Below are 27,495 nucleotides of genomic sequence, written 5' to 3'. Positions count from 1 at the left end.
CTCGAGACCGACATGCAAAAGTTAACAAAAGTCATTTCAAAAAGTCAACCAGACACAACATGATCTTTAAATCTATACATGTTTATTATATTATCATAGTATAAGTCTTGATAGTTGAACGAATTTATAGTTTATCAAACTCAAAACAGTATATAAATGACTAAACTGTCAAATTCAGTAATTTTTAGAGAAATCAGCGTAACTTCGTTGGACAATCGGTCACAGTTAAAAGTTTCTCATTACATCCAGAATACTTACACAAAAGTTTTCAAAAGTTAACTCGACCTAAGTACATGTAGCGACTGTTGTGGTTTTGACATTTTAAGGAATTGAAATTTGTTTTTAGGAAAATGTAATTATGACTAAGTGATCTACTTTGATGATTTTTAGAAAAATATTCTGGATTTGGTTTGGAAAACGGACAGAATTAAGAGTTTCTCCTTGCTATAAAGTTTTATCATTATTTATTTCAGGAGCTATATTATATTTGAATGATCATGGCAATCGAAAATATTTTATTATTTCACATAGTTTTCCAATACTTGTAAAATCAGACTATAGTTTTTATAAAGCTTTAAAATGTAATAAAACAGTCAACTTTGACAATTGTTCAACAAAACGAGACATGCCTTATATAATAATTCCTTTACTCGACTAGTAGTATCCAAAAATCCAATTTATTAATCTCATAAACAAGTTGTTTAAATATTAATTGCCGATTCAAAAATAATTTCAAATAACACCAACATAATTCAGTTGACCATATCTTTTAATCCGTTCATCAAAACACACGATTTCTAAATGAAAAGTTATTAATTTTTGGACAGCTTTCCAACGACATGCATATCATATACTTTATATCAATAACATATGTATCAAATTCGTGATTCATGATAAAACTATCTAACGACGAAACTAAAGTATACAAGCATGCATAAACATATATACTCGAGCACTAGACTTGGATACACTATTAATATATAAAAGAAAGGATATGAATGCTCACGTATCAATATTGTGATTCAATATTGCAGGAAAGTACGTAGACGCAACAGGACGGATAGACACTAGGTTGACCTCACGAACAATATCCCCGAATAATACCCATAACCTCCATAGCTATAACCCATAATTTCCTTAGCTCTATCCCGCTCGAAAAACCCCTTTTGAAATAACACTCATTACCTCGTCGTAGTATTTTATGTAATATTCTTAATAATAATAATAATAATAATACTAATAATAATAAGCTTAATAATAATAATAATAATAATAATAATAATAATAATAATAATAATAATAATATAAATAATAATAATAATAATGATTTACGGAGTACTTGAGATAGATAGATGGAATAAAATGAAAAACTGAAACCAGAAATCGAACGAATTTAAACACATTTCCCTCACCTAAACCCCATGCGATCGCATGGGGTTAGTGCCTTGTGGCCATGCGATCGCATGGGTCACTTGGCCAGCCCACTTTCGTTTAACTCTTCTTGCCGACGGTTTAATAATTATATATATATATATATATATATATATATATATATATATATATATATATATATATATATTAATAATTAATAATCTATATAATTATTTATATATTATATAATATTCACGTGCAAGGTTGACTTGTAAATTTAGTTCTAATGACTTGTACGTTGACGCTCGACTAATGTCCCGGTTCCGGTTTTTCGAACGTCCTTTCGTACGCTTTAAAATCTTGTACTTTACGTTTCGTGACTCGTACCCTTGTCAAAATATAGACTTAAATTATCCATAAACTATATCACTCGAAATGTAACTTTAACGTTCGAGTGTTTTGGTCATTTACTTCTTTAAATCATCGTCTCGTTATTTATCAAAGTATATTTAATAATATTATTTTAAATCAAAACGTTTTATGACTAAGTTAATATTATATTTTATCACTTTGTAAAATATATATATATATATATATATATATATATATATATATATATATATATATATATATATATATATAATTGAAATATTTATTTAATAATATAATATTTAGTTTTTCAAAACTAATTATATTTCAAGTTTATTATAAATAATAGAAATTATTATAAAGCATGTATTGGAGCTCAAATGGGAATCTCAATTAACTTTTGTCTAGCTACCGTTAATTGACACTTTGTTCTCACTTGTAGATTACTTTACCAATTATTCCGAATACCGTTAAAAGGAAAATATTTCTCAAATTACGTGGACCTTACAACAGAGACCTGTAATCATAACACAACATTTATGAGATTTTATAAATGTTAATATATCTTCTAGTTCAATCGTTTGGTATTATCTTTTAACTCCGTAGTTAAATATATCAATTAGATATTTAAATTAATAAGTTTAATGTACGGTATCATATACTTAATATTTTGTTAACGTTTTCCAGTTATAATACACACACACACACACACATACACATACACACACACACACACACACACACACACACACACACACACACAATATATATATATATATATATATATATATATATATATATATATATATATATATATATATATATATATATATATATATATATATATATATATATATAATCGTTCGTGAATCGTCGGAATAGTCGAAGGGTAATTGAATACATGAACACAGTTCAAAATTTTTGAGACTTCAACATTACATACATTGCTTATCGTGTCGGAAAGATTAAATCATATTGAGAATTTGGTTCAAAATAAGTCGAAATTTTCAGGGTCGTCACATTAAGGTAGTTTCATGAGTTATTTGTTTAGTTAGTTGTTTTGCGTACCACTTTTAATAATTGCAATTGCAATATTAGTTTACAAGCTTAGTTCAATGTATGATGATTCACATAGTTTATAAGATCATTCAAACAGAATGTTAAAATATGTCACTTGTAACTCAATTCAAATAGTTTGATCTATAATATTTTTTTTAACAGTCAACACAACGCTGAAACTCGCTCTCCCTTTTTCTCTCTCATACGCTCCTCACCTATTTCAAAAAACAAACTCACCGTCCGGTAGCTCCTTTTCCGGCCACCGGCTTGACGCTGGTGGTCCGGCTCTCCGAGTTCCGTTTTGCTCGCCTTTTTTCGTTTTGCTCGCCTCTGGCTCTCCGTTTTGCTTGCCTCTTGCCTTGTTCCTTGTTTTCCGATGCTCCTTTTTTGCCGGTGGTCTCTCCGGCCGTAGATCCTTGTGCCTCTGCCCTCCGTCATCGGTTCTTCTGGCTGAGCTCCTTTTGGTTCAGTAAGTTGTCAGGGTAATTCCTTTACTGTGATTAGGTGTGGTTTGTGGTGGATCCACGGCCCTCGGGTTTCTCCTCGACTGAGGAGTAGTCGGTTTCAGGGTACTTGGTTTTTCCGGCGATGGGGTCGCCGGAGTGGTGTCTTTTCGGGTTTGGTGGTCCCGGTTGTCAGATCGGTTAGTTGCAGCTGCAAGTTTAGACCCCGTTCGCTTGCCCTTGTCTCCATCTCCTTCGATGCCTTCAAGTCTCGTTTTCGTTTTTATCCGGGCATTTTATCCCTGTGCCGCTGCTCCCCCTCTTGTTCACCACTTGTTCGTGAGTTTCTAGCGGTTTGTCTGCTTCGTGACTCTAGTTGAATATGTGGTATGGGTGATTCCGTGTTCGGGTTGGGGTGGTTTGAGGTGGATTTTGGTGCTCTTGGTTTCGAATTTCGGGTCATCAGAGGTTTCGATTCGTGGTTCGTAGTTTTTGATTGTTAATTCGTGGTTCGTGGTTTTTGATTGTTGATCCGTGGTTGTCGCTTTGTGATTGTCGATTGGTTTCGATTGTGGTTCGTGGATATCGGTTGTGATTCGTGGTGGTTGCCGACCTATGTCGATTTATGTATTCGTGGTGGGTTTTTGTCAAACTTGTGTTGCGATGAAGACCTGAAGTCATGATTGCTTCGTGTTGTGTATTCGAGTTATGTATTGTTTTAGTCGTGATGTTGTAGGTTGCCAACTAATCTGTATTGTCTTAGTAGATTCGTGTTCACTGTAGAATGTTCGGCGGAGGTTGTGTTATGGAGGTCGTGTTGTGTATTTGAGTTATGTATTCCCTAGCATCTTGCTAGTTTTTTAAATTTTAATATAATTATTGCCTTTCGGAAAAAAAAATTCCTGTTTTTTTTATATAAACTAACTCCATGATTTTCTAAAAAAATTAATTTTTTTAAACCCTTTTAATTCGGTTATGGATCAATCTATTGGGCTTACACCGGGTACAACCACAAGCACAAACAAAATCATAAATCCTGTACATCACGCATCAGAACTTGTACCATAGATGTCCTCCCTCTTGCATCAAACACCAACAACGAATTGGCATAATTTTAACCCTAAAACCTATTTTCATCCCCCAATTTCTTCCCCAATTCCACCATGGATCCGTACGCTGCAACTCAACAACCACCAACCTATCAACCAACACCTTCATCACAAATTCAACAAGATCCATACATTTATACCCAACAACCACCCTACGATCCATATTCATACTATTCTCAACCCGTTACATACGATCAATCTCAATCTCAACCTGCAACATACGCTCAATATCAGCCTACAACATACGATCAATATCAAACTACAACATACGATCAATCTCAACAATACGTTAATCCTTCTGTTTATCAACAACAATCAACCACTGAACAACAACAAGAAAATGCTCCGATTCACCCGCCCGGTGTTCCGGTTCAACCCGATACGAATCAAATGGCTGCTTACCAACAACAGCAAGAGTATGCCCAAACGTACTACCAAACTGACCCGAATAGTTATTATTACGCACAACCGCAAGTGCAACCACAACCGGTTGCTTATCCGGATCCGAATATGGTTCATTCGCAATGGCAGCAACCGGAACAACAGCAGCAACAACCACCACAGCCGCAGCAACAGCATCATGGGCAACCTGGTAGCTATGGGCTTACTTCTATGTACCCGCCGGTAAAACTTTATTTAATAATATTGTTTCTGAGGATTATGTGATTAGGGTTTTGTTATTGGGTATTTGATAATTTTTTTTTTTTTTTTTTTTTTTTTTTTTTTTTTTTTTTTTTTTTTTTTGTGTTTTCTTGTGCATATATGCTTAGTGCATTTATATTATGTTAGTTTTTATTTTTAGGTTGTGTATTTAGTTGAAGTAAATTTTGATATGACGTTTGATGTATTTTTTTGAACGAAATGTGGACTTTTGCCTTTTTTATATTGATGTTATTGTGAATATAGGTTCTTGTTATTTTGTGTTAGTATTTATGCCTGGCAAACGGGTTAGGTTGAGTCGGTTTGGGTAACGGGTCAAAATGGTTTTGGGTTGAAATGGGTCATAGGTCAAACGGGTCAAGATGGGTCAGGTTGGGTCGGTTTGGGTAACTGGTCGAAACGGGTCACAGGTCAAATGGGTCAAATGGGTTACATCGCTTTTTTTATTTCAATGAGTGAGAGTGGTGGATACTTGGATGTGAGTTTACATTACTTTACAAAGGGATTATTACTGGTTGGATTGAATAATTAGCTGATTAAGAGTTAAATGGATAAGGTAGTTTCATGTTTGGGCTACCCGGGTGAGCAATTTTGGCCACCCCAAGTTTTGCTGCTAGTGAGGTTTCAACCTGAGACCCTGTATATAATGGTCAAAAAATCGAAAGATTTTCTTTTTGATGAACAATTTAACATGACTGCATCTAAACGCTCTCTGAATGTGGACTTGGGATTTTAGATAGTACAAATTATGATTGCATTATAGTATGCACGAGTGCTTTTATCATTTTTATAGTAAGTAGCTTTTGGGTTCTAGGAAGTACTTTTTATATGCATCTCTCTTTGTGTATGTATATATATATTTTTTTGTTTATATAGAATATAATTATCTTGTAAACATTATATGCATGTGAAAATGGTTTTCTATGATCAGTTAGTCCAATTTAGTGGTTGTGACAGTTTTTTCTTGCTTGTATTGACCATTTCTACAGCAATAAGTGTTTGATATAAAACTTCACACTTCATCTAAAGCTGATATTTATACAGCTGATTATTGATTATGATTGCTCAAAATTACATGTCACTTTAATGCACATCCAATAAATGAGGGTTCAGGTTTTCATCCCATGATTTCTTTGGTCGTTTATCAACATTATAAAATTTGATTCATCAAGTAAACTTCAGGTTAGTTAATAAATGGTTATATAAGCAATTTTTATAAAAGCAATAGTATAAATCTGTGAACCATCAGCTGAGCTGGATGACCTTGAGGTTTCTTCTAGAAGCCGACCTCGAGCCTGAGCATTTGATTTGAATTAAGTAATAGGAATGGATTCTGTTTGAGCTCTAATGTCCATTAAATCTACTTAAAAGCTGTTTTTCCCTCTGCAGAAGTGATTAGCCATAAGCTCTCAGCTTGATTAAGGATTTTACAGGTTTTGACTATTGGCAATGGTACATGATATTCCTTGTTTTTGTAGAATTATTCAGGGGAAATGAAAAGGGGGGGTCAAAGTTACAAGTAAATACAGATTGTTTAATTTATGGTTCACATAATAAATCTACAAACATCTATATTCTGTAACACAAAATCGTAAAACAATCGTGTGATGAATTGTCATCATCTCATGTGGTACTTTACGTGAGCAAGATAATGTAGTAAAATTTACCTTACCAACCTGCTCGATTCATTTTAAAATGGAAGCTTTATTGTTATTGTGTCAAACCTTTACGTTATTACATCTTCTTTTCCGATCAAGTTGACAATTTGACTTCATGTCGAGCCTATGAGTCACCGTTAAATAGAGGTGGCAGTTTAACCCAATTGCTGTGAACGGGTGGATTCAGTTTGTGTTTTATCTTTAACGGGTCAAATAGGTAAAATCAACGTTTACATGTTTGACCCGTTTCCCACCTCGCCCATATTGCCACCTGTACTGCTAAACCATGACTGTATGGCCTTGTTAGCTACAAGTGCCATTCAGTCAGGAGGCAGTCAAAGCTCTTTTTCTAAACATAAACAGTTATCCAACAATTACTTAAGTTGGATCATTGAATTTTTTTTTGTCTCGATTGATGAAACCTTTCTTCAGGATTTAGTATTCGATATTCTTGAGGCATGCTGAATCTCTCATAGCTTCTTGCAGCAGTTTCTTTATTGAAGGGAGATGGATCTTTTCACTCAGGCTTCTTAGTTCTTGAAAACGAGCAAATAGTAATGCAACATTGCATAGAAATGTGAAATGTATAGCTTAACGGTAATGATAGAAATTAATATTACCCTTGCTTTATCCTCAAAAGGGTACCGTTTGACTTTCAAGGCAGTGCTACTACATTTCAACCTCAAATTTATATTGTCACAATTAACAGAAGCATTATTAGAACATCAAACTTTGTATCCAATACCACGGAATACGTAAAATGTTTAGTATTATACTTGTAACACAGCTGACACCTTTTTTCACATGAAATGTAGTCTGGTTGACCTCAAAGTCAATGTCATCTCTCTTACAGAGGGTGTATGCATTAATGCACACATCTTACGTTAAACTAGAAATCGAGTGGGGCCTAATTATCGTTGATTGAGGGAAATTTGAACGCCTTACAAGTATTAAGTTGTAGGCTAACAATAACTTAACTAACGTTTTACCTTGATCCAAAAGTTATTGGGCTGGTCTATAGCTTTACGCTTGGGGTGTTTATGTGTTATACCTTTCATTATTATACTACTACTAATTGTTGTGGCTTGAGATGTAAAATATTCCCCCTGTGAATGTTATTTTACGTTTATACCCTTGTAAGATTTTCTATCTAACGTTTTCTGGGTAGTGTACGATTTATAATAGTCTTGAAATCTTTTTAATATGTTTCAGAATGGTCAAGGTGGTCAACCTAGCGGTCCTAGCAGAGGTGGAGGTAGAGGCTTTAGAGGAGGCAGTTCATCTTCTTTGCGTGGTAGGGGACGTGGTGGCAGCGGTGGAGGAAGTGTAGGTCGTGGTGGTGGTGGCGGAGGCCGTGGTGGCGGTGGTGGTGGACGTGGAAGCGGTGGGCGTGGTGGCGGAGGGCGTGGTGGTAGTAGTAGTCGTGGTGGAGGACGTGGTGGGCGGCCGGCTGTGAGTCAGCCGAAACCACAGTTTTTGGCGCGATGTGAACTGTGTCGAGTCGATTGCAACACTGTTGAGGTTTTCGAAAATCATAAAAACGGGAAAAAACATAAAAAGAATTTGGAAATACAGGAGGAATTTAAGCGGCTTGCAGGCAAAACACAACCTGAAATCGAGGCGATGAATGCTGCTGCAGCATCTGAGCAACCACCCGAAGTCAAAGTCAAAGATGAAAGTCAAACGGTTGACTCTGAAGAACTACTAGCAAACAGTATGAAGAGAAAGATGATGGAGGAAGAAAGGAACTCTGCTGAGCCAAATAAGAGACTGAAAGAAGCCGTACCGTTTATTTGTGAACTTTGTGACGTGAAATGTGAATCGGCGCCTGTTTTCGATTGTCATTTGAAAGGTAGAAAACATTTGTTTAATCTTCAACGTTTTCAGGAACAAGAAGCGAGACTTGGACAGGTGGCACTTCAAGCACTCTATCCTGCACTCGAAGCAGCATTGTATCCCGTTCTTATTCAGGCACTTGCTCAGACTGCTTCTACATCGTATCCGTATGGAGGACTTGATCAACAAGTTCTTCAATTACTGCAACCGTATTTACCTCAAACTGGCCCACCGATGTATCCACCGGGTCCGGGTTATAGACGCCACGGTCCGAACCCTGGTGTGACCTTACAGGAGGTTGAAAGTCAGGTAGAGCCCGTTAGTGGGCCCGAGTCAAAGACCGGAGATCAAGAGGGCCCTGAGAACAAAACTGAAGATCAAGTAAACCCTGAGAATGGAACTAAAGATCAAGTGAACCCTGAGAATGGAACTAAAGATCAAGTCAAACCTGAGAACGAAACTGAAGATCAGGTTGAACCGAAGAACGAAACTGAAGGTCAAGTTGAACCTGAGAACGAAACTGAAGATCAAGTTGAACCTGAGAACGAAACTGAAGATCAAGTGGAACCGGAGATGAAGACTGAGGAGGTTGACTCAAATGCAGGGGAGTCGACTCAGTGAGAGAATGTGTTTTAGTTGGTTTTTGGATCAGAGTAGTTTCACGTTTCAATCTAATGGAGTTGTTTTTCTTTCTCGATGTATATCACAAATTTAATGATATGATGATGATACTGTAGTCTTGAAAATTTGAATGAGTATTTTTGGATATTTTGGTTGTGTTTTATGTCTTTTCAGAATTAGTTAATTTTTTACTGATATGAACCGGTGCCTCCTCATTGTCTTGTTTTTACTTTTGTAAAAAACTAAAAGTGCTTTATATGAAGGATGCAAAATAAGTAGACAAGTGTATATGCATATAGAGATTTCTACAAGTTTTGTGATCATCAAATGAAATCAATATCGTACAAATGAGCCATAAAACTAAATGCTTTATTTGGTTCTGTTGACTTCAAGGTTTTAAATTGTGTACAGAGGGATACATTTGGTTCGCCTTGCGGTTGCGACAAAGTGATGTTAGATTCGACTTTCGTTAAAGGTGTTACTTTCGTGGATATTATGGAAAAAATGTCCATAGTTAATTCGAAGTCAAATGAATCTCCTAAGGACCTAGTCAATGTGAATAATTATGTTTCTATTGGTGTGTCGGAGCCGAATGATAATAACATTACGTTTGCGGTAAGATTGGATCGATTGAAAAAGGAGAAAAAGAAAAAGAAGGAAGAATTGTTGAAAAAAGCAAGGTAGATTCGATCGTTGAAAGGTTTAAACCGGTTTTGATTGGTCGTATTGGAAGAATTATTGAGATTGCGAGGTCCCCTCGTGCGAAGGTAATTGTAAAGCGTGGTATGTTTTGAATAGAGATGTTTCAAGAAGTTTACTAGGTGAAGCTAACCCGAGGTCAAGAAAGAAGGCGAACGAGGCTTCCACTTCGGGTTCTTATAAGCTTAAAGATAACATTGACGACTTGGATTACGGGGACGCAATGCAAAACTTGTTTGTGGGTCCTCAAAATGGAAGAGACGGCGGTTCATCGAAAATCAGGAGAGGAAATATGTCCGTGGAGGCTTTCGCGGCTTTCGATGATATGATGACACATTTGGCAGAGGAAAGTGCGTCGGGTGATGGATCCGCCAATGTGTTATCTTACAAAATAGTGAATTGATCCGGGAAGAATTCTTTGAAAGAGACGGTTAATAGTAAATGAAAATGGCGGGTCTTCGAGGTTAATTGTTGTGGTTCGTCTTGTGTACTTCGGTTGGTTTCGTTCAAGTTATTTTCGTGTAGTATTCTGTTTTTTTTTTGTTTGTTAGTTTGTTATTAAGGTTTCTTCAGGTTGTTAGGGAGACTCGTATATTGATAATGTTCGTGATGTTTGCTTTTTAGGTGCGAGATTCCCCATTTCTCTCGTCTTTTTGTAATCTTTGATGAGGGTGTTTTCTTTTGAAAAACGACCCCGTTTTCATATGAGTATTCGTTTTTTTTCCGGAAAAAAAGAAAGAAAACATATCAGCTACTTCTAAACTCAATTCCACTCACTATCATTTTTTTTACACTTATTAGAATTTACAAATTGGGATCCACATTTATTGTTATTTTTATATGTTTAGATCATTTTACACGTATCACAACGGTTTAAGGACGTTTAAGTCGGATTGATTTGATACACTTTAGTTTGGTTCGTTGGTTGTTTGTTTTTTGTTTAGGTTCTTTGTTCTTTGTTGATGCGTTGTATTGTTTAGGTGCTTGCATAGTATTGTTTGTAGTTGGCGTATAGCCCGGGTTTGACTAAGTATAGTTAGCTCATAATGTTTGTTTACTATTCTCGAGCCTTATGTTGTCTTGCTTGTTTTCGTTTTGGTGGGTCCTTCTAAGTTCTTAATAGTAATCGTTATTTTGTGAGAAAAAAAAAATGAAAAGTGATATCAAAAAGTTATTATCAATTTATACCAGAGTTTCAACGTTCATGTCATCCCTTTTTTCAATTTAAATGTTCATCAAATGTGACTACTCAAACACGCAACAAACAAACAAGCTGTTGTAACAAAAGATGACCACTTCGACACCTTATAACAACTTTATTATTTACGTTGTTAATAGAATTGGAACTTTGATTAGAAAAAAAAAAAGCAGTAGTATATTGCCAAGAACCTTTAGAGCACCCAGAGTGGGCATCGTCCCACGCTTCAAATCCAGTCGCCGGAACAAGTCGTCCCCCCATTCGCCATTGATGGGCCCTTTACCTTGGGGTTAGGAGACGCTATTCATTTAACATTTTATTTTTCATTTTTTGAAGTACTTTAAGGGTATAATACATACAAGCATATGCGCGCGCGCGCACACACACAAAATCAACTTGACATTTTATTTATATTCTACAAAAAAAAAAAAAATTAACTTTTTATCGGCAATATTCTCACTATAAATGCAACCCTCAACACTCAAATCAAATCACACCAACTTCTTCTTCCTAATCCTAATTTCTATATAAATCATCATCTATGTCGAACAACAAAAACAACCTGAACTACCCATTTAACATTCAAACACAGTGGAACCCATTCTCCTCCAACTCGTCACCTTAAACGACATTTACACCAAACTCGACGAATTCGAGAATTTCTACGTTTATTTAATATTATACACAAATCCCACAACAACAATACCCTCAAACAACCACCTAATACCGACGAATACCAAGGAATTCATATATTGAAATCACTAAATCGGCCTTGACCCAAAGTACGTTCCTAATGAGACGAGATTGAAACTCAACCTCAGGTCGAAAAAATCTAAAGGAATGAACAAGGTAAGGCAATTGTTGAACAATTACAAACAAAAAACAAGAGGGTTGTTGTTCCCAACAACAACTTTTGGGAACCCGAAGACGGTCCACTATTGGCTTAAAATTGGATTGCGGTATGAGAGGATTATAGCCAAGGTCATGCTCTAAATGTCGCCTCTTTTGGTATTTAGTTATGGATATACAAAATATGTTTAATGGAGAATAGTGAATGAAGCTTGTAGAAAATAGTGTGTGATTTTGACTGAATAAAAGATTGTGATCTCTAAGAGAAAAGGAGGAAGTAACTAGAGGGGGTGAATAGTTACTTAATATGATTTTTTAAATTTTTTCGATGATCAACAAGATTTGAACAATCCTTGATCAACTTAATCAACTCAAACTCAATGTCTGTAGTGTTTATGTTTGAAGTAATGCGGAATGTAAAGTAAAGAACATAAACACAATGATTTATAGTGGTTCGGGTAGATGTTAACTAATCCACCTTAATCCACTCCCCGATTCACTAATCGGGAGTTTTGCTTCACTAAGCCTCTTTCTGCAAACCCGGTGGAGATCCGATTTACAAGCCCGGTACTCCTTTGTAGACAACAAACCTAATCCTTCTATCCCATCGAAAGATTACCTCTAACTTAGATCAACTTGTCTTCACCTTGGACAAGTATTAACCCCCAATGGGATTAATCAACTTTCTAGATCCTTTTAAGGAAGAAGATAGTTAAGATAGCATATGCTTCTAATTACAAAGTACAAGACTCACTCTATCTAGTGATGAAGATACTAAGATAATTTAAAGGATAATACAACACTAAGTAAACTCACAAATATAGTAATTTGGTAGTAAGTTTACAACCCTTCTACAATCTATGAGATCATAGACCTTCTCTTGCTAATCACAAAAATATATATGAATTATGATCTTGTTATTCTCTGATGAATTTTGAGTTGAAGCATGCAAGAGGGTCCCATTTTCAAAGCTCTCCAAGTATTGCTATTTATAGGGAGAGAGAAAAATATAGTCGTTGCTGCGGCTGAGCACACGGTCAACTGTGGGTCGATCATACGCGTTACAGTCCAAAACATGTATCCGTTGTATAGCCGTTTGAATCAGTTTTGAACTCAAATATTTGGACTCTTTACTTCATTTAATACCTGCAAAAGATACCCAACATCCTATACAAGTACTATATGCATTAAATGTTCATTTTATCTTGGATGTATTGCCTTGATAGTGACTAGTCATGTTTAAAGTGGTAAGTCTAACATTCTTGGGTACAAGCCATGATAGTCATTTGAGGCAATTTAAGTTTTGTCATAATCTTTTGTTTGTAATTAACACACTTGCTAAAGTCCTATTGGTTGATCAACATGTCATTGATGACAATAACTCATTTAATCACAAAGCACATTAATATTCATCTTTAGGCTTGTTTGTAGATCAATTAAGTGTGTTCATAATGTCTTACAAGTGAAACAAGTAATATCAATTAAGTATGTTGTAAGACATTAAGTTAATCAAGACTAGACCATTCTTAAACTTGTTTCTAGACTTGAGAAAATTCCATATGTGCGTTAATAATTCTTTTGTAACACCCCGTTTTTCTGTTACACGTTATTCTGGATGTTGTTTGAGTTACAAGGTGTGTAACGTAATTTTTCAACCCCGAATAAAGTTTGAGTTGATGTTTCAAAGCCTTACCATTGGAAAGAATATCTTATTACGTTTCCAACGATATTTGATTCATCAAAAACGGAGTTACGGTCGAAAAGTTATGGCCAAAACAAGTTGCTAGTCCTGATTTTTGCTCGGGTGCCAGTATCTGTAGGTTGGAGTGGCGCTCCACCCTTTGGAGCGGCGCTCCGATTGCCCCTGATGCATTTTTCAGCCTTTTCAAAGGGTTTAAATGAGGGGTATTATAGTCCTTTCGCATATGAACGGATTTGGGGCCATGAGACTGATCAAACCTGATCCATATCTCACTTATTCCATTTCTTTTTCATTTTCTTTCCATTTTTCTCTCATTTCCTCAAACTCTTCATAGATTCAAAGAGTAAATCGAAGGAGAAGATTCGTGAGTCGATCTTTGGTGCAAGAAGCAAACTTGTTCTCCTCGTTCTCGGCTACAAGTAGATAGTAGTGGTAAGTCCTAACTCCGAAATTCATTTTCAAGTTTATGTTCATAATTAGGGCTTTTGATTGTATGTTCTTGAACAAAACCCCACTAGTTGTTAAATGGAAGATTTAGACTAGTAATTGGTGAGGAAAACCATTTTGGTGGGTTTAGGGTTGGATGATGAAATTGGTTAGTTCATAAGCATATTCAAGTGTTTAAATCACTAGTTAACTTGTGTTAAATGTGATTAGAAGTGTAAGTATGCAAATTGGTGTTTTGACTTGATTTTAGGTCAAAACGGGGTTTTGTGTAAATGTCGATCTAAAATGCGTTTAAAGGCTAAAATGGGTGTATATAGGTATTTCGGGAACGCGGGAACTGGTCTCGTTAGTTTTGGACTTTCGAGTATCGATAAAAGTGCAAAAAGGTGTAATGAGTCCAAATGAGGGATTGATTGATCAAACCTTGTTTAAAAGGTGTTAATGGAACATAATCACAAGTTGATTGTGATTATGAGAAGTTGGGGCTAGATTTGACTTAGTCAAAGTTAATACAAGTGTAAATGGTCGAAATTACACTTACGATGTTTTGGGTCAAATAAGCTTAAGTCGTAGCTTATTTGTATGTATAAATTGCGTATGTGATTTACGGGAAGTCGGTTGAAGAAGTTCAAGCTTGCGGGTTACGCTTCTTCAAGAAATCGAGGTGAGGGGAATAATTATGCATGTATGTATATAGTATATTTATTTGTATGCTATGGCATGATCCATGGAGCCGGTAGTGCCATAGTACGTTCGGAGTGCTATGATGCGAACCACGGAACCGGAAACATCATAGTAGGAGTATTGAAGTGCGAACCACAGAGCCGGTAGCACTATAGTATAAGTTGTTAAGGCATGAACCACGGAGCCGGTATCGCCTTAGCGTGAGTATGACTCAAGTTATGATGTGAACCACGGAGCGGGTAGCGTCATGGTACATGTGTTGTAGTGTGAACCACGAAGCCGGTAACACTATATCACGAGTTGTCGAGGTGTGAACCACGGAGCCGGTATCGCCTCAATGAGAGTATGACTCGAGTTGTGATGTGAACCACGGAGCCGGTAGCATCATGACAATGCGTATGGTGTGAACCACGGATCCGGTAGCACCATGACGTGCGTAGGGTTAACCATATAGTTTATGTATGTATTGTAGTATAGCATATTATATTGTTTGGTGTATGTGCTATTTGTATGCTAGTTGCGGTATTTGGAGGTCGTTAACTTATACTCGGAGTTTGTATGCTAATTATATTGCTAGCATGTATATGGTATGTGAGTAAGTGTTTGCAAGTAGGTATATTATATATGGATATGTATAATTATTGCATTCACTAAGCATTAGCTTACCCTCTCGTTGTTTACATTTTTATAGATTCACGCGGAGGTGGAGGCTCGGGTAAGCATGGGAACTAGTGACTTGCATAGGTTGCTTTAGAAGACGTGCTTTTGGATTGATTAGGATTGGGTAGCGTATTCCCAATCGCCATGCTCGGTCTTTATTTTGTGTCAAACTAATGTGGTTGAAACTTGTATTTTGCAATTTGATGGAAAATCGGGCCGATGTGGGCCCGGTATCGTAAAACTTGTTTTGTTATGAAAACGTGTTAGTTTTACTTACTTTAATCTGTTGTGAAAACCATTTCGTCTAAAAGTGTTGGGAAGCGGGTATAACACCCCGCCAAATTACCATCTGATGGCGTGTTAATTCCGGTCCCACAGTTAACAGTTACGCCCTCTATATGAGACGTTTAAAGCAATCGCATTTAATTTTATTTAAAAATATTAACTTTCAAAAACATAAGTCAATAATCCCAAAATAGAAACACTGTTGTGATCGTAACCACAAGCCAACAGTATTTAAACAGTATAAAAGTTTTAAATGCGAAAGTAAATAATGTTCTTTAAAATCAAATGCTGACTCCACGGCCAGTCATGCAGCAAACACAGCGGAAGCATACCTCTTAAGGACCTGAGAATAACAACACGCAAAAACAGGTAAACAAATAATGTTGGTGAATCTACAGGTTTAAAGTAATGTAACAGTATCTGGAAAAAAACAGTTATCAGAAAAATAGTTTAGTTTCCTTGACCACGAGATTCTATCACTTGCATAAACCGAGCACCTGAATACTAGCAATGACCCGAGTATAGAAACTACTACACCCGACCTTACGTCGTAAAATGTTATACACTTGTTCAAATGTATTTAATGTTCAAAGTAAATGCACCACTGCTTTTATAGTGGGTGAGGTTGTCAACCTAACGGATCCGTCCATCTAAATTGTGCTTACACCGATGGTATTAAAAGTATTCAAGCTAGAGGGTTTTTGAACAAACTCATTATGCATATGTGTAGTACTCATGTCAATATAAAAGTAATTGAAAATGTAAATGTAACAGCGTGTATTCTCATCCCTGAAAACATGTAAAAAGCGGGACTGTAGACTCACCTTTGAATAAGCTCGGAATGAAAGACAAATGACTTGTACGGTTTAGACCCGAGTAATGTAACCTAAGTATACGTATGTAGGTTGGTCAATATATGTATCTTAAATAAGTGTGGTTTCATAGTGTACGTTGTCTTATTGCTCGACTCGACGCGTTTCAAAGTAAAAGTCAACTATATCATGCAAGTCAAACAAAGTCAACCGAAGTCAAATCGAAAGTCAAACTTGGTCAAAGTAGTCAACTAAAGTCAACATCAGTAGGTTCATGTCAAATATTGGTCAACATGTCAAACCTAAGTTAAACAATACGTTTTAGGTCATGAATGATCATTTTCACAATTTCAGTTTATCGTCATGCACAAAATTTATGAACACGTAGCATACTTAGCACATTATATCATAGTACAAAATTCATGTAAATATGAAAAACTCCAGATCATAATTACACTTAAAATCAATTCCAAAAAGTCCGGCCAGGGATCCATACGACAATTAAAAGTCAGGAATCAGAAGGAATACATTTGGGGTTTTCCAAGTCAGTTTCTGACCGTGCACTGATTCCATTTTGGCTATAACCGGAGTTAGGAACATGCAATTGATACAAGACCAGTGGCCATAGTTCAAGGACAAATCAAAGTAACACATATAAAAAATCTAGCCACTTTTGCTTAGCCAATTTGTACATTTTATTCGTGAACGTTGATCATTCAGTTTTCAGCTCAAATCAGAATTCACATAAAGTATGGCTCTATTGTGCCGAATGCATAAGGTTTCAGAGATTGATATAAACTAAAAATAAGTCACATATCATGTTAAGTTTCATTTTCCAGAAGCATACATGCTCAAACAATATACAAAATTCACAAAGTACAAAACCGTGTGCAATTTACAGATTCGATTCTCATTTAGTTAGTCACATTCGCATACGATTATCCGAAGATCTAGATACAATTAGCCTATGATATCCCATGAAAGATGAAGTAATTTTTGTCTACTTTTCAAATATGCAAATCTTTAATCACAGAAGTTAACACATTTTATCATAAAAGGTTGTTTTCATGCAAGTGCTGTATAAAACTACATTTACACTAATTCTAGCATATCTCGGGCTATACATAAGCAAACGACATGATATCCTAGTCTAACTTGAGTGTTTTTAAATTATCTTTCAAGTGGTATAAGTCTCACATGCCAAATCATTTTCTATAAGTACCAGACTTCTGATCAAGCAACAAAAACACAACGATAATTCAAATCGACATAACTTAATCATACGGAAACGAAATCAAGCGAATCCAAAGCCTAAACTCAATAGTTTTTTGCAAGGAATCTGATTATAACATAATAATTAACATTTGAAAAATTTAATTTCTCTGATCAAACAAATATAAATTCGTTTTTAAACCCTAGCGCATCAAACAATCAAAATAACGATTACAATTAACACGTACGCATATAGACTTGAACAATTGACAACATAACTACGAAACTTTAATAAAATTCAGATTTTAAGAATTAGAGTTTATACAATTATACCTTTGATCACGAAAAGAATTATATCAACGCGTAGAGGATAACGCGAATTACAACGTTTGTTCTTGAGGTTTAATCAAAAATTGAAAACTGAAGGTGATGGTGATGGTGATGATGACGACGATGGGGAGGGAGCAGGAGGGAAAAAGCTGCGTTTTTATTTTTCTTATCCTTAATTAGGTTTAATACTTCTATTTATACCAAGCCATAAATACACAATTAACACATAAGTCCCTAAAGTTATCAAAAATTAAAATAAAAGGGGGTGGGGAGGGGGTTTCGGCCGATGGGCCCCATGGGAGTATTCCCGGGCTCTCGTTTTTCAATCCCGTGTAATCGTGGTCCGTTTTAAGTGTCGTTTAGTAGTACCGAAGGCCCGGAATGCTAACCCGATCGTTAAACGCAACCAATTGTCTAATTTATTAAAAACCCAATAAATTAAATACTTTAAAAAGTTAATAATTAATAAAATTAATTATTAAAATAAACCCGAGCATTTCGTTGCTCAAAAAGCTTTTATCAAAATCGTATCATTTTTATCGTATTTCATTATCCGAAATATTTATTTGAATTAATATCAACCCATATCAGTTATTAAAACCCTCTGAAGATCAAGTACGCATTTAATACACGTAAACGTATAAAAGTTAAATAATCGCAGTTAAATAAACTAACGGAAGGTTAACGAAAGTAACGGAAAAATCAGGGTTGTTACATTACCCACCTGTTATTGGAAATTTCATCCCGAAATTTTAGTGATCGTTCGCTGAAGTGGTTTCCTCGGGAAACAATTGCGGATACTTCAGCCTCATCTGGTCTTCACGCTCTCACGTGAACTCTGGTCCTCTTCTCGCGTTCCACTGAACTTTAACGATAGGAATTCTACTTTGCTTCAACTGTTTGACCTCACGGCCCAAGATTTCAACAGGTTCCTCAATGAAATGAAGTTTGTCGTCGATACGTAGTTCCTATAAAGGTATAATCAAATTATCATCGGCTAGGCACTTCTTTAGATTGGATACATGGAAAACGTCATGAATACCGCTGAGTGCTTGTGGCAATTCCAATCTGTAAGCTACAGGTTCAACTCTTTCAGTTATCTCAAACGGTCCAACATATCTAGGACTCAGTTTACCTCGTTTCCCAAATCGTACAACACCCTTCCAAGGTGATACCTTAAGCATAACCTTGTCACCAACTTGGAACTCTATGTCCTTCCGTCTAACATCGATGTAACTCTTTTGATGACTTCGAGCCGTTCTCAATCATTCCTGAATCTGTAGAACTTTCTCAGTTGTCTCCTGAATAATCTCAGGGCCTGTCAACTGACTATCTCCCAACTCGCTCCAACAAACGGGAGATCTACACTTCCTTCCATATAATACCTCGAAAGGTGCAGCTTTAATACTCGCATGGTAGCTGTTATTGTATGAGAACTCAGCTAGTGGTAAATACTTATCCCATCCGTTTCCAAAATCAATGACACATGCTCTTAACATGTCCTCAAAAGTCTGAATAGTTCATTCGCTCTGGCCATCCGTCTGGGGGTGATATGCTGTACTCATATCTAAACGGGTCCCCATTACTTTCTGTAATAATTACCAAAACCTGGAAGTAGATATGCTATCGCGGTCGGAAATAATGGATATAGGCACTCCATGCCTAGAGACGACTTCCTTAATGTAGATCTGAGCCAACTTCTCCATTTTATCAGTTTTCCTTATCGGTAAAAAGTGTGCGGACTTAGTGAGACGATCTACGATAACCCAAATAGTATCGTGACCTCCTGCCGTTCTTGGCAGTTTCGTAATGAAGTCCATGGAAATTCCTTCCCACTTCCACTGGGAAATCTCTGATTGAGTTAATAATCCTGATCACTTCTGATGTTCAGCCTTGACTTTAGCGCAAGTCAAGCACTTCCCGACATAGGTAGCAATGTCAGCTTTCAAGTTCGGCCACCAATAAAATGCCTTCAAATCTTGGTACATCTTATCTGATCCCGGATGAATTGAGTATCTCGACTTATGTGCTTTCCCCAACACTAGTTCTCTCAATCCACCAAACTTTGGTACCCAAATTCGGTTAGCAAAGTACCATGTTCCATCCTCCTTGATGTCAAACTTCTTATCCATCCGTTTGAGAAATTCAACATCAACATTCTCCTGTTTCATGGCTTCTTGTTGTGCTTCGCGGATTTGTGATGTGAGATTCGTACGGATAACTATGTTAAGCGCTTTAACCCTAAGAGGTTTCTCTCGCTCCTTTCTGCTTAAAGTATCTGCCACAACATTCGCCTTGCCCGGATGGTATTGAAGTTCGCAGTTATAATCGTTAAGTAGTTCCATCCAACGTCGTTGTCTCATGTTGAGTTGCTTCTGATCGAATATGTGCTGTAAACTCTTATGGTCGGTGAAGATAGTGAACTTGGTTCCAAACAGGTAGTGTCTCCACATTTTAAGTGCAAAGACAACAGCTCCTAACTCAAGGTCGTGTGTAGTGTAGTTCTGCTCGTGAATCTTTAACTGACGCGATCCATAAGCAATAACTTTGTTTTGTTGCATAAGCACGCAAACCATTCCTTGACGTGAGGCATCTCAATAAACAACAAAATCTTCACTTCCCTCGGGTAGAGACAATACTGGTGCAGTTGTTAACTTCTCCTTCAACAACTGAAATGCAGTCTCTTGCGGTTCTGACCACTCAAACTTCTTGCCCTTATGAGTCAATGCGGTCAATGGTTGAGCGATCTTAGAGAATCCTTCAATGAATCTCTGGTAGTAACCAGCTAGACCCAAAAATTGCCTAATCTGCGTTAGCGTCTTTGGAGTTTCTCAATTCTTAACCGACTCAATCTTTGCTGGATCGACCTGTATTCCATTGGCCCCTACAACATGACCAAGAAATTGTACCTCTGGTAACCAAAAGTCACACTTAGATAACTTTGCATACAACTGCTCCTCTCTAAGCATAGTCAATATCGAGCGTAGATGCCGTTCGTGCTCTTCTCTGTTCTTGGATTACACCAATATATCATCAATGAACATAATGACAAATTTATCTAGGTATGGCTTACACACACGGTTCATGAGGTCCATGAACACTGCTGGTGCGTTCGTCAAACCAAACGACATCATTGTAAACTCATAATGTCCATAACGTGTTCTAAACGCTGTCTTTGGGACATCAACTTCTTTGACTCTCAATTGATGATACCCGGATCTCAAATCAATCTTCGAATAACAACTGGATCCCTGCAGCTGATCAAATAAGTCATCAATCCTCGGTAGCGGATACCGATTCTTGATTGTCAGCTTGTTCAATTCTCTGTAGTCGATACACAACCTCGTCGACCCATCCTTCTTCTTAACAAACAGAACTAGAGCTCCCCAAGGCGAAGAACTCGGTCGAATAAATCCCTTATCTAATAACTCTTGCAATTGACTAGACAACTCTTGAAGCTTTGGGGGTGCAAGTCTGTACGGTGCGCGAGCCACCAGTGCCGCTCCTGGCACTAAGTCTATATGAAACTCAATATCTCGATGCGGTGGATACAAGGTAATTCCTCAGGAAAAACTTCAAGAAATTCCTTAACTATAGGAACGTCTTCGGGTCTCCTTTCTTTTGGTACAATTTGGCTTACATGGGCCAAGAACGCGATACATCCCTTTCTCACATACTTCTAGACTTTCAAGCAGTTAATGAGATGTAATTGTGAGCCATTCTTTTCACCATAAATCATCATAGGTTCACCGTCAGCAATAGGAATACGAATAGCCTTTAGGTCACAGACCACCTCGGCTTTGTTATCAGCTAACCAGTCCATTCCAACCACAAGGTCAAAACTTCCCAGTTTAAAGGTATCACATTAATGCTAAAGGGCTTACTTTCTAATGTCAAAGTATAATCACGATAAATCTTATCAGCTCTCATCAAGTTACCATTCCCTAGTTCTATGGAATACACGTTATCTAGGGGAGAAACAGGTTTCTTAACATTGTGACAAATATCCTTAGATATAAAACTTCTATCGGAGCCAGTGTCAAACAAAACATAAACAAGTTGATCATCAAGTGAAAACGTACCCGTGACTAGCTTTGGATCATCACGAGCTTCCGCAGAATTGATATTGAACGCCCTTCCTCGAGCATTCCCATTGTTGTTCTTAGGACAGTCCTTCTTGAAATGACCCGGCTGTCCACAACCATAACAGTTCTTACCACCATTAGCATTGTTTGCGTTGCTTGCAGTGCTGTTGTTGTTGGTGTTGCCGTTGAGATTAACCTTGCAATCTTTTGACAAATGACCAAACTTCTTACACTTGGTGCAAACCAGCACTTTGCATTCCCCACGATGGTGCTTTCCGCATCTTCCACACAATGGTAGTTTTCCCTTGTAATTCGTGTTGGATGAAGATCCATTCTCAAAGTTACGGGGCATCTCTTGCTTCTCACCTCGGTTCTGTGCGAGACTCCCAACAATGTTCTCACTTCGTTTTCTTTTTCCATTAACTTCATTTCCTGTAACAGGCACCTCTTTTCCTTCCGATCGGCTAACTTGCTTCATCCTGTTTATCGCCATGTTGATGACTCCGAGTATTGTCTTTGGTTGATGGGAAAGGACAAAACCAAACACTTCCATCGACAGTCCCGACATGTACCTCTCGATTGCTCTTTCCGTTGATGAGACCAAATGTGGGCAAAGCAACGATAGCTCCCAGAATCAGTTAGTGTAACTAGCAATGTCGTTTCCAATGATCCTTAGGTTCAGAAGTTCATTTTCCCATCTTATCCGCTCTCGTCGGGGACAGTATTTCTCAATCGTGCAATCAAAACCTGCAGCTATAAGAGCTTCCGTCACACGCTGGTTAACGAGTTCTTCTAATTGAGCCTCGAGCATTTCAGTAGTAAACATGGCCTCCTTCTACACAAACGATACATCGAGGTAAGATCAATGAAAAACAGAGTTATTAAAAATATACTAGCAACGAGTGTTGAAGACTAGTAAATAATAGTACGAAAAGATTCGCTAGTAGTGAGAAGTAGTGTAAGTAGTGATAGTAGTGATAGTAGTAACACTAGTGGTAATAGTAGTGGTACTAGTGTCATGTAGTGATAGTAACACTAAGTAGTAGCATTAATGGCAATAGTAGTAGTATAACATAACACAAGTATATTATGATCATACAAAGTTACTAAATATAGAACATTACCGCATGCAATAAAAGATAATAGTTACTAATAGCATAAACCACCATTAATGTAAATAAAATCTGAAAGTGGTAAACCAAATTCCAAAGTAGTAAACCAAACAATAAGCATAATGTGCTAATAGCCCGGTTTATAACACCCGGTAAGTCTTATATAAAGAAAGTATGGCGGATGGAAAAGGAAAAGAAGCTCATGGTCAACGACCCTTCACTTCCTCTTCTGTCGGGTACGAAAGGCAGGTCCATCATTCCTCGGCCTATTACGTTTCGCCTCTAACGCAGCAACCCTGGCAGTTAAGGCTGCTATCAATCTCGCCATCTCAACGAACCTCACTTCAGCCTCGTACGTATAGGTATTTATACCCGTGACTCTTTCCTCCATCCTTTCAAGATCATCGGGGTGCGGATATGTCCTAGCAATATCACTCAAGGCGTTAACACGATCAACAATATCCCTGTTACGGTTAGTATGAACCAAATCCAATGCATAAAGGTTCACGGGATGGTTAGGTATCCGATGCGGAGCAGGTGCTGGTGCTGGGGCTGGAGCATTCACCTCAGCCACACTGGAGTTGCTGTCACTGCTTCCTGAATCTTGTGACATCTAACTCATAGTACAAGAACACAAACAAAACAGATTAGTCAAGTAAATAACATTAGTCACAAAGTACTCATGTAATGACTAAGTCCCGGTCGTAGTCTAAACTCATCAAGGCATCCTAATGACCAAATCAGACACACTAATGCAAGTCCTAGTTTCCCTACGAACCGTTAGCTCTGATACCAACTATAACACCCCGCCAAATTACCATCTGACGGTGTGTTAATTCCGGTCCCACAGTTAACAGTTACGCCCTCTATATGAGACGTTTAAAGCAATCGCATATAATTTTATTTAAAAATATTAACTTTCAAAAACATAAGTCAATAATCCCAAAATAGAAACACTGTTGTGATCGTAACCACAAGCCAACAGTATTTAAACAGTATAAAAGTTTTAAATGCGAAAGTAAATAATGTTCTTTAAAATCAAATGCTGACTCCACGGCCAGTCATGCAGCAAACACAGCGGAAGCATACCTCTTAAGGACCTGAGAATAACAACACGCAAAAACAGGTAAACAAATAATGTTGGTGAATCTACAGGTTTAAAGTAATGTAACAGTATCTGGAAAAAAAATAGTTATCAGAAAAATAGTTTAGTTTCCTTGTCCACGAGATTCTATCGCTTGCATAAACCGAGCACCTGAATACTAGCAATGACCCGAGTATAGAAACTACTACACCCGACCTTACCTCGTAAAATGTTATACACTTGTTCAAATGTATTTAATGTTCAAAGTAAATGCACCACTGCTTTTATAGTGGGTGAGGTTGTCAACCTAAAGGATCCGTCCATCTAAATTGTGCTTACACCGATGGTATTAAAAGTATTCAAGCTAGTGGGTTTTTGAACAAACTCATTATGAATATGTGTAGTACTCATGTCAATATAAAAGTAATTGAAAATGTAAATGTAACAGCGTGTATTCTCATCCCTGAAAACATGTAAAAAGCGGGACTGTAGACTCACCTTTGAATAAGCTCGGAATGAAAGACAAATGACTTGTACGGTTTAGACCCGAGTAATGTAACCTAAGTATACGTATGTAGGTTGGTCAATATATGTATCTTAAATAAGTGTGGTTTCATAGTGTACGTTGTCTTATTGCTCGACTCGACGCGTTTCAAAGTAAAAGTCAACTATATCATGCAAGTCAAACAAAGTCAACCGAAGTCAAATTAAAAGTCAAACTTGGTCAAAGTAGTCAACTAAAGTCAACATCAGTAGGTTCATGTCAAATATTGGTCAACATGTCAAACCTAAGTCAAACAATACGTTTTAGGTCATGAATGATCATTTTCACAATTTCAGTTTATCGTCATGCACAAAATTTATGAACACGTAGCATACTTAGCACATTATCTCATAGTACAAAATTCACGTAAATATGAAAAATTCCAGATCATAATTACACTTAAAATCGATTCCAAAAATTCCAGCCAGGGACCCATACGACAATTAAAAGTCAGGAATCAGAAGGAATACATTTGGGGTTTGCCAAGTCAGTTTCTGACCGTGCACTGATTCCATTTTGGCTATAACTGGAGTTAGGAACATGCAATTGATACAAAACCAGTGGCCATAGTTCAAGGACAAATCAAAGTAACACATATCAAAAATCTAGCCACTTTTGCTTAGCCAATTTGTACAGTTTAGTCGTGCAATTTGATCATTCAGTTTTCAGCTCAAATCAGAATTCACATAAAGTATGGCTCTATTGTGCCGAATGCATAAGGTTTCAGAGATTGATATAAACTAAAAATAAGTCACAGATTCGATTCTCATTTAGTTAGTCACATTCGCATACGATTATCCGAAGATTTAGATACAATTAGCCTATGATATCCACATGAAAGATGAATTAATTTTTGTCTATTTTTCAAATATGCAAAGCTTTTATCACAGAAGTTAACACATTTTATCATACAAGGTTATTTTCATGCAAGTGCTGTATAAAACTACATTTACACTAATTCTAGCATATCTCGACCTATACATAAGCAAACGACATGATATCCTAGTCTAACTTGAGTGTTTTTAAATTATCTTTCTAGTGGTATAAGTCTCACATGCCAAATCGTTTTTTATCAATACCAGACTTCTGATCAAGCAACAAAAACACAACGATAATTCAAATCGACATAACGTAATCATACGGAAACGAAATCAAGCGAATCCAAATCCTAAACTCAATAGTTTTTCGCAAGGAATCTGATTATAACATAATAATTAACATTTGAAAAACTTAATTTCTCTGATCAAACAAATATAAATTCATTTTTAAACCCTAGCGCATCAAACAATCAAAATAACGATTACAATTACCACGTACGCGTATAGACTTGAGCAATTGACAACATAACTATGAAACTTTAATAAAATTCAGATTTTAAGAATTAGAGTTTATAAAATTATACATTTGATCGCGAAAAGAATTATATCAACGCGTAGAGGATAACGCGAATTACAACGTTTGTTCTTGAGGTTTAATCAAAAATTGAAAATTGAAGGTGATGGTGATGGTGATGATGTCGACGATGGGGAGGGAGCAGGAGGGAAAAAGTTGTGTTTTTATTTTTCTTATCCCTAATTAGGTTTAATACTTCTATTTATACCAAGCCATAAATACACAATTAGCACATAAGTCCCTAAAGTTATCAAAAATTAAAATAAAAGGGGGTGGGGAGGGGGTTTCGGCCGATGGGCCCCATGGGAGTATTCCCGGGCTCTCGTTTTGCAATCCCGTGTAATCGTGGTCCGTTTTAAGTGCCGTTTAGTCATACCGAAGGCCCGGAATGCTAACCCGATCGTTAAATGCAACCAATTGTCTAATTTATTAAAAACCCAATAAATTAAATATTTTAAAAAGTTAATAATTAATAAAATTAATTATTAAAATAAACCCGAGCATTTCATTGCTCAAAAAGCTTTTATCAAAATCGTATCGTTTTTATCGTATTTCATTATCCGAAATATTTATTTGAATTAATATCAACCCATATCAATTATTAAAACCCTCTGAAGATCAAGTACGCATTTAATACTCGTAAACGCATAAAAGTTAAATAATCGCCGTTAAATAAACTAACGGAAGGTTAACGAAAGTAACGGAAAAATCAGGGTTGTTATAGCGGGAGATCTTTTCGCGTGAAAATGACATTTCAGATAGCAGGATATGGAGCGGCGCGCCCCATATTGGAGCGGCGCTCCATTTGGCCAAAACCTGATTTTGTAAAAAAAAAATTAAGCGTGTTTCGGTTGGATAACGGGTTGGGTCGTTACAAGTGGTATCAGAGCATGGTCTAAGGGATTTAGGTGACTTGAGATAGGTGCCCAGACTTAGAATTTTGTTTGTGCTTATTTTTTGCGGGACTTGTAGGAGCACGGGTCGGAACGGGTTGTAGTTAGTGCCTTGTTTGTTGGTGGACTAACATTTATATTAATATGCGGATATTATTAATATACTATTGCGTTGTGTTTGTTTTTATGTTTGCGTTTTCGAATATCATCGAGCAAGATGGTTGTGGTACTAACGAGTGGAGGCGACGTGTTCACGTATTAATGAATATCTACCATTAATACGGGTACAAATCTTGTCTAACAAGTGATGTAAGACGATTATTGAGCAAGATGGGGCAATGTTGTGTGTGTGGTTTTATACGTTCGTGGTCTAATCATTTT

General features: G+C 36.8%; 1 protein-coding gene across 6 annotated transcripts; it reads left to right on the top strand.

Moving 5' to 3' along the window:
* Positions 1–4,356: 4,356 nt before the first annotated feature.
* Positions 4,357–9,375, top strand: LOC139886616 (uncharacterized). Of its 6 annotated transcripts, none has more exons than XM_071870536.1 (4): positions 4,838–4,975; positions 6,401–6,444; positions 7,156–7,266; positions 7,882–9,370. In XM_071870536.1, exons 3-4 carry the CDS (start codon positions 7,252–7,254, stop codon positions 9,124–9,126), a joined length of 1,260 nt encoding a protein of 419 aa, XP_071726637.1. In that variant the 5' UTR covers positions 4,838–4,975; positions 6,401–6,444; positions 7,156–7,251; the 3' UTR covers positions 9,127–9,370. The 6 variants fall into 6 exon arrangements, with proteins under 6 accessions (XP_071726632.1, XP_071726637.1, XP_071726634.1 ...); XM_071870533.1 differs by having other exon boundaries at positions 6,401–6,463; XM_071870535.1 differs by having other exon boundaries at positions 6,401–6,463; positions 7,146–7,266.
* Positions 9,376–27,495: the final 18,120 nt, after the last annotated feature.

The sequence above is a fragment of the Rutidosis leptorrhynchoides genome, chromosome 1 (assembly GCF_046630445.1).
Source record: "Rutidosis leptorrhynchoides isolate AG116_Rl617_1_P2 chromosome 1, CSIRO_AGI_Rlap_v1, whole genome shotgun sequence".
Taxonomy (NCBI): domain Eukaryota; kingdom Viridiplantae; phylum Streptophyta; class Magnoliopsida; order Asterales; family Asteraceae; genus Rutidosis; species Rutidosis leptorrhynchoides.
The sequence above is the reverse complement of the archived record's forward strand: the minus strand, read 5'-3'. Positions and strand labels throughout refer to the sequence as shown.

Excerpts from the sequence above, each read along its gene's own strand:
- LOC139886616 (XM_071870531.1), top strand. The coding sequence starts at position 4,406 with ATGGATCCGTACGCTGCAACTCAACAACCACCAACCTATCAACCAACA. Across the intron at positions 4,976-7,881 it reads TTACTTCTATGTACCCGCCG|AATGGTCAAGGTGGTCAACC; the intron begins GTAAAACTTTAT and ends AATATGTTTCAG.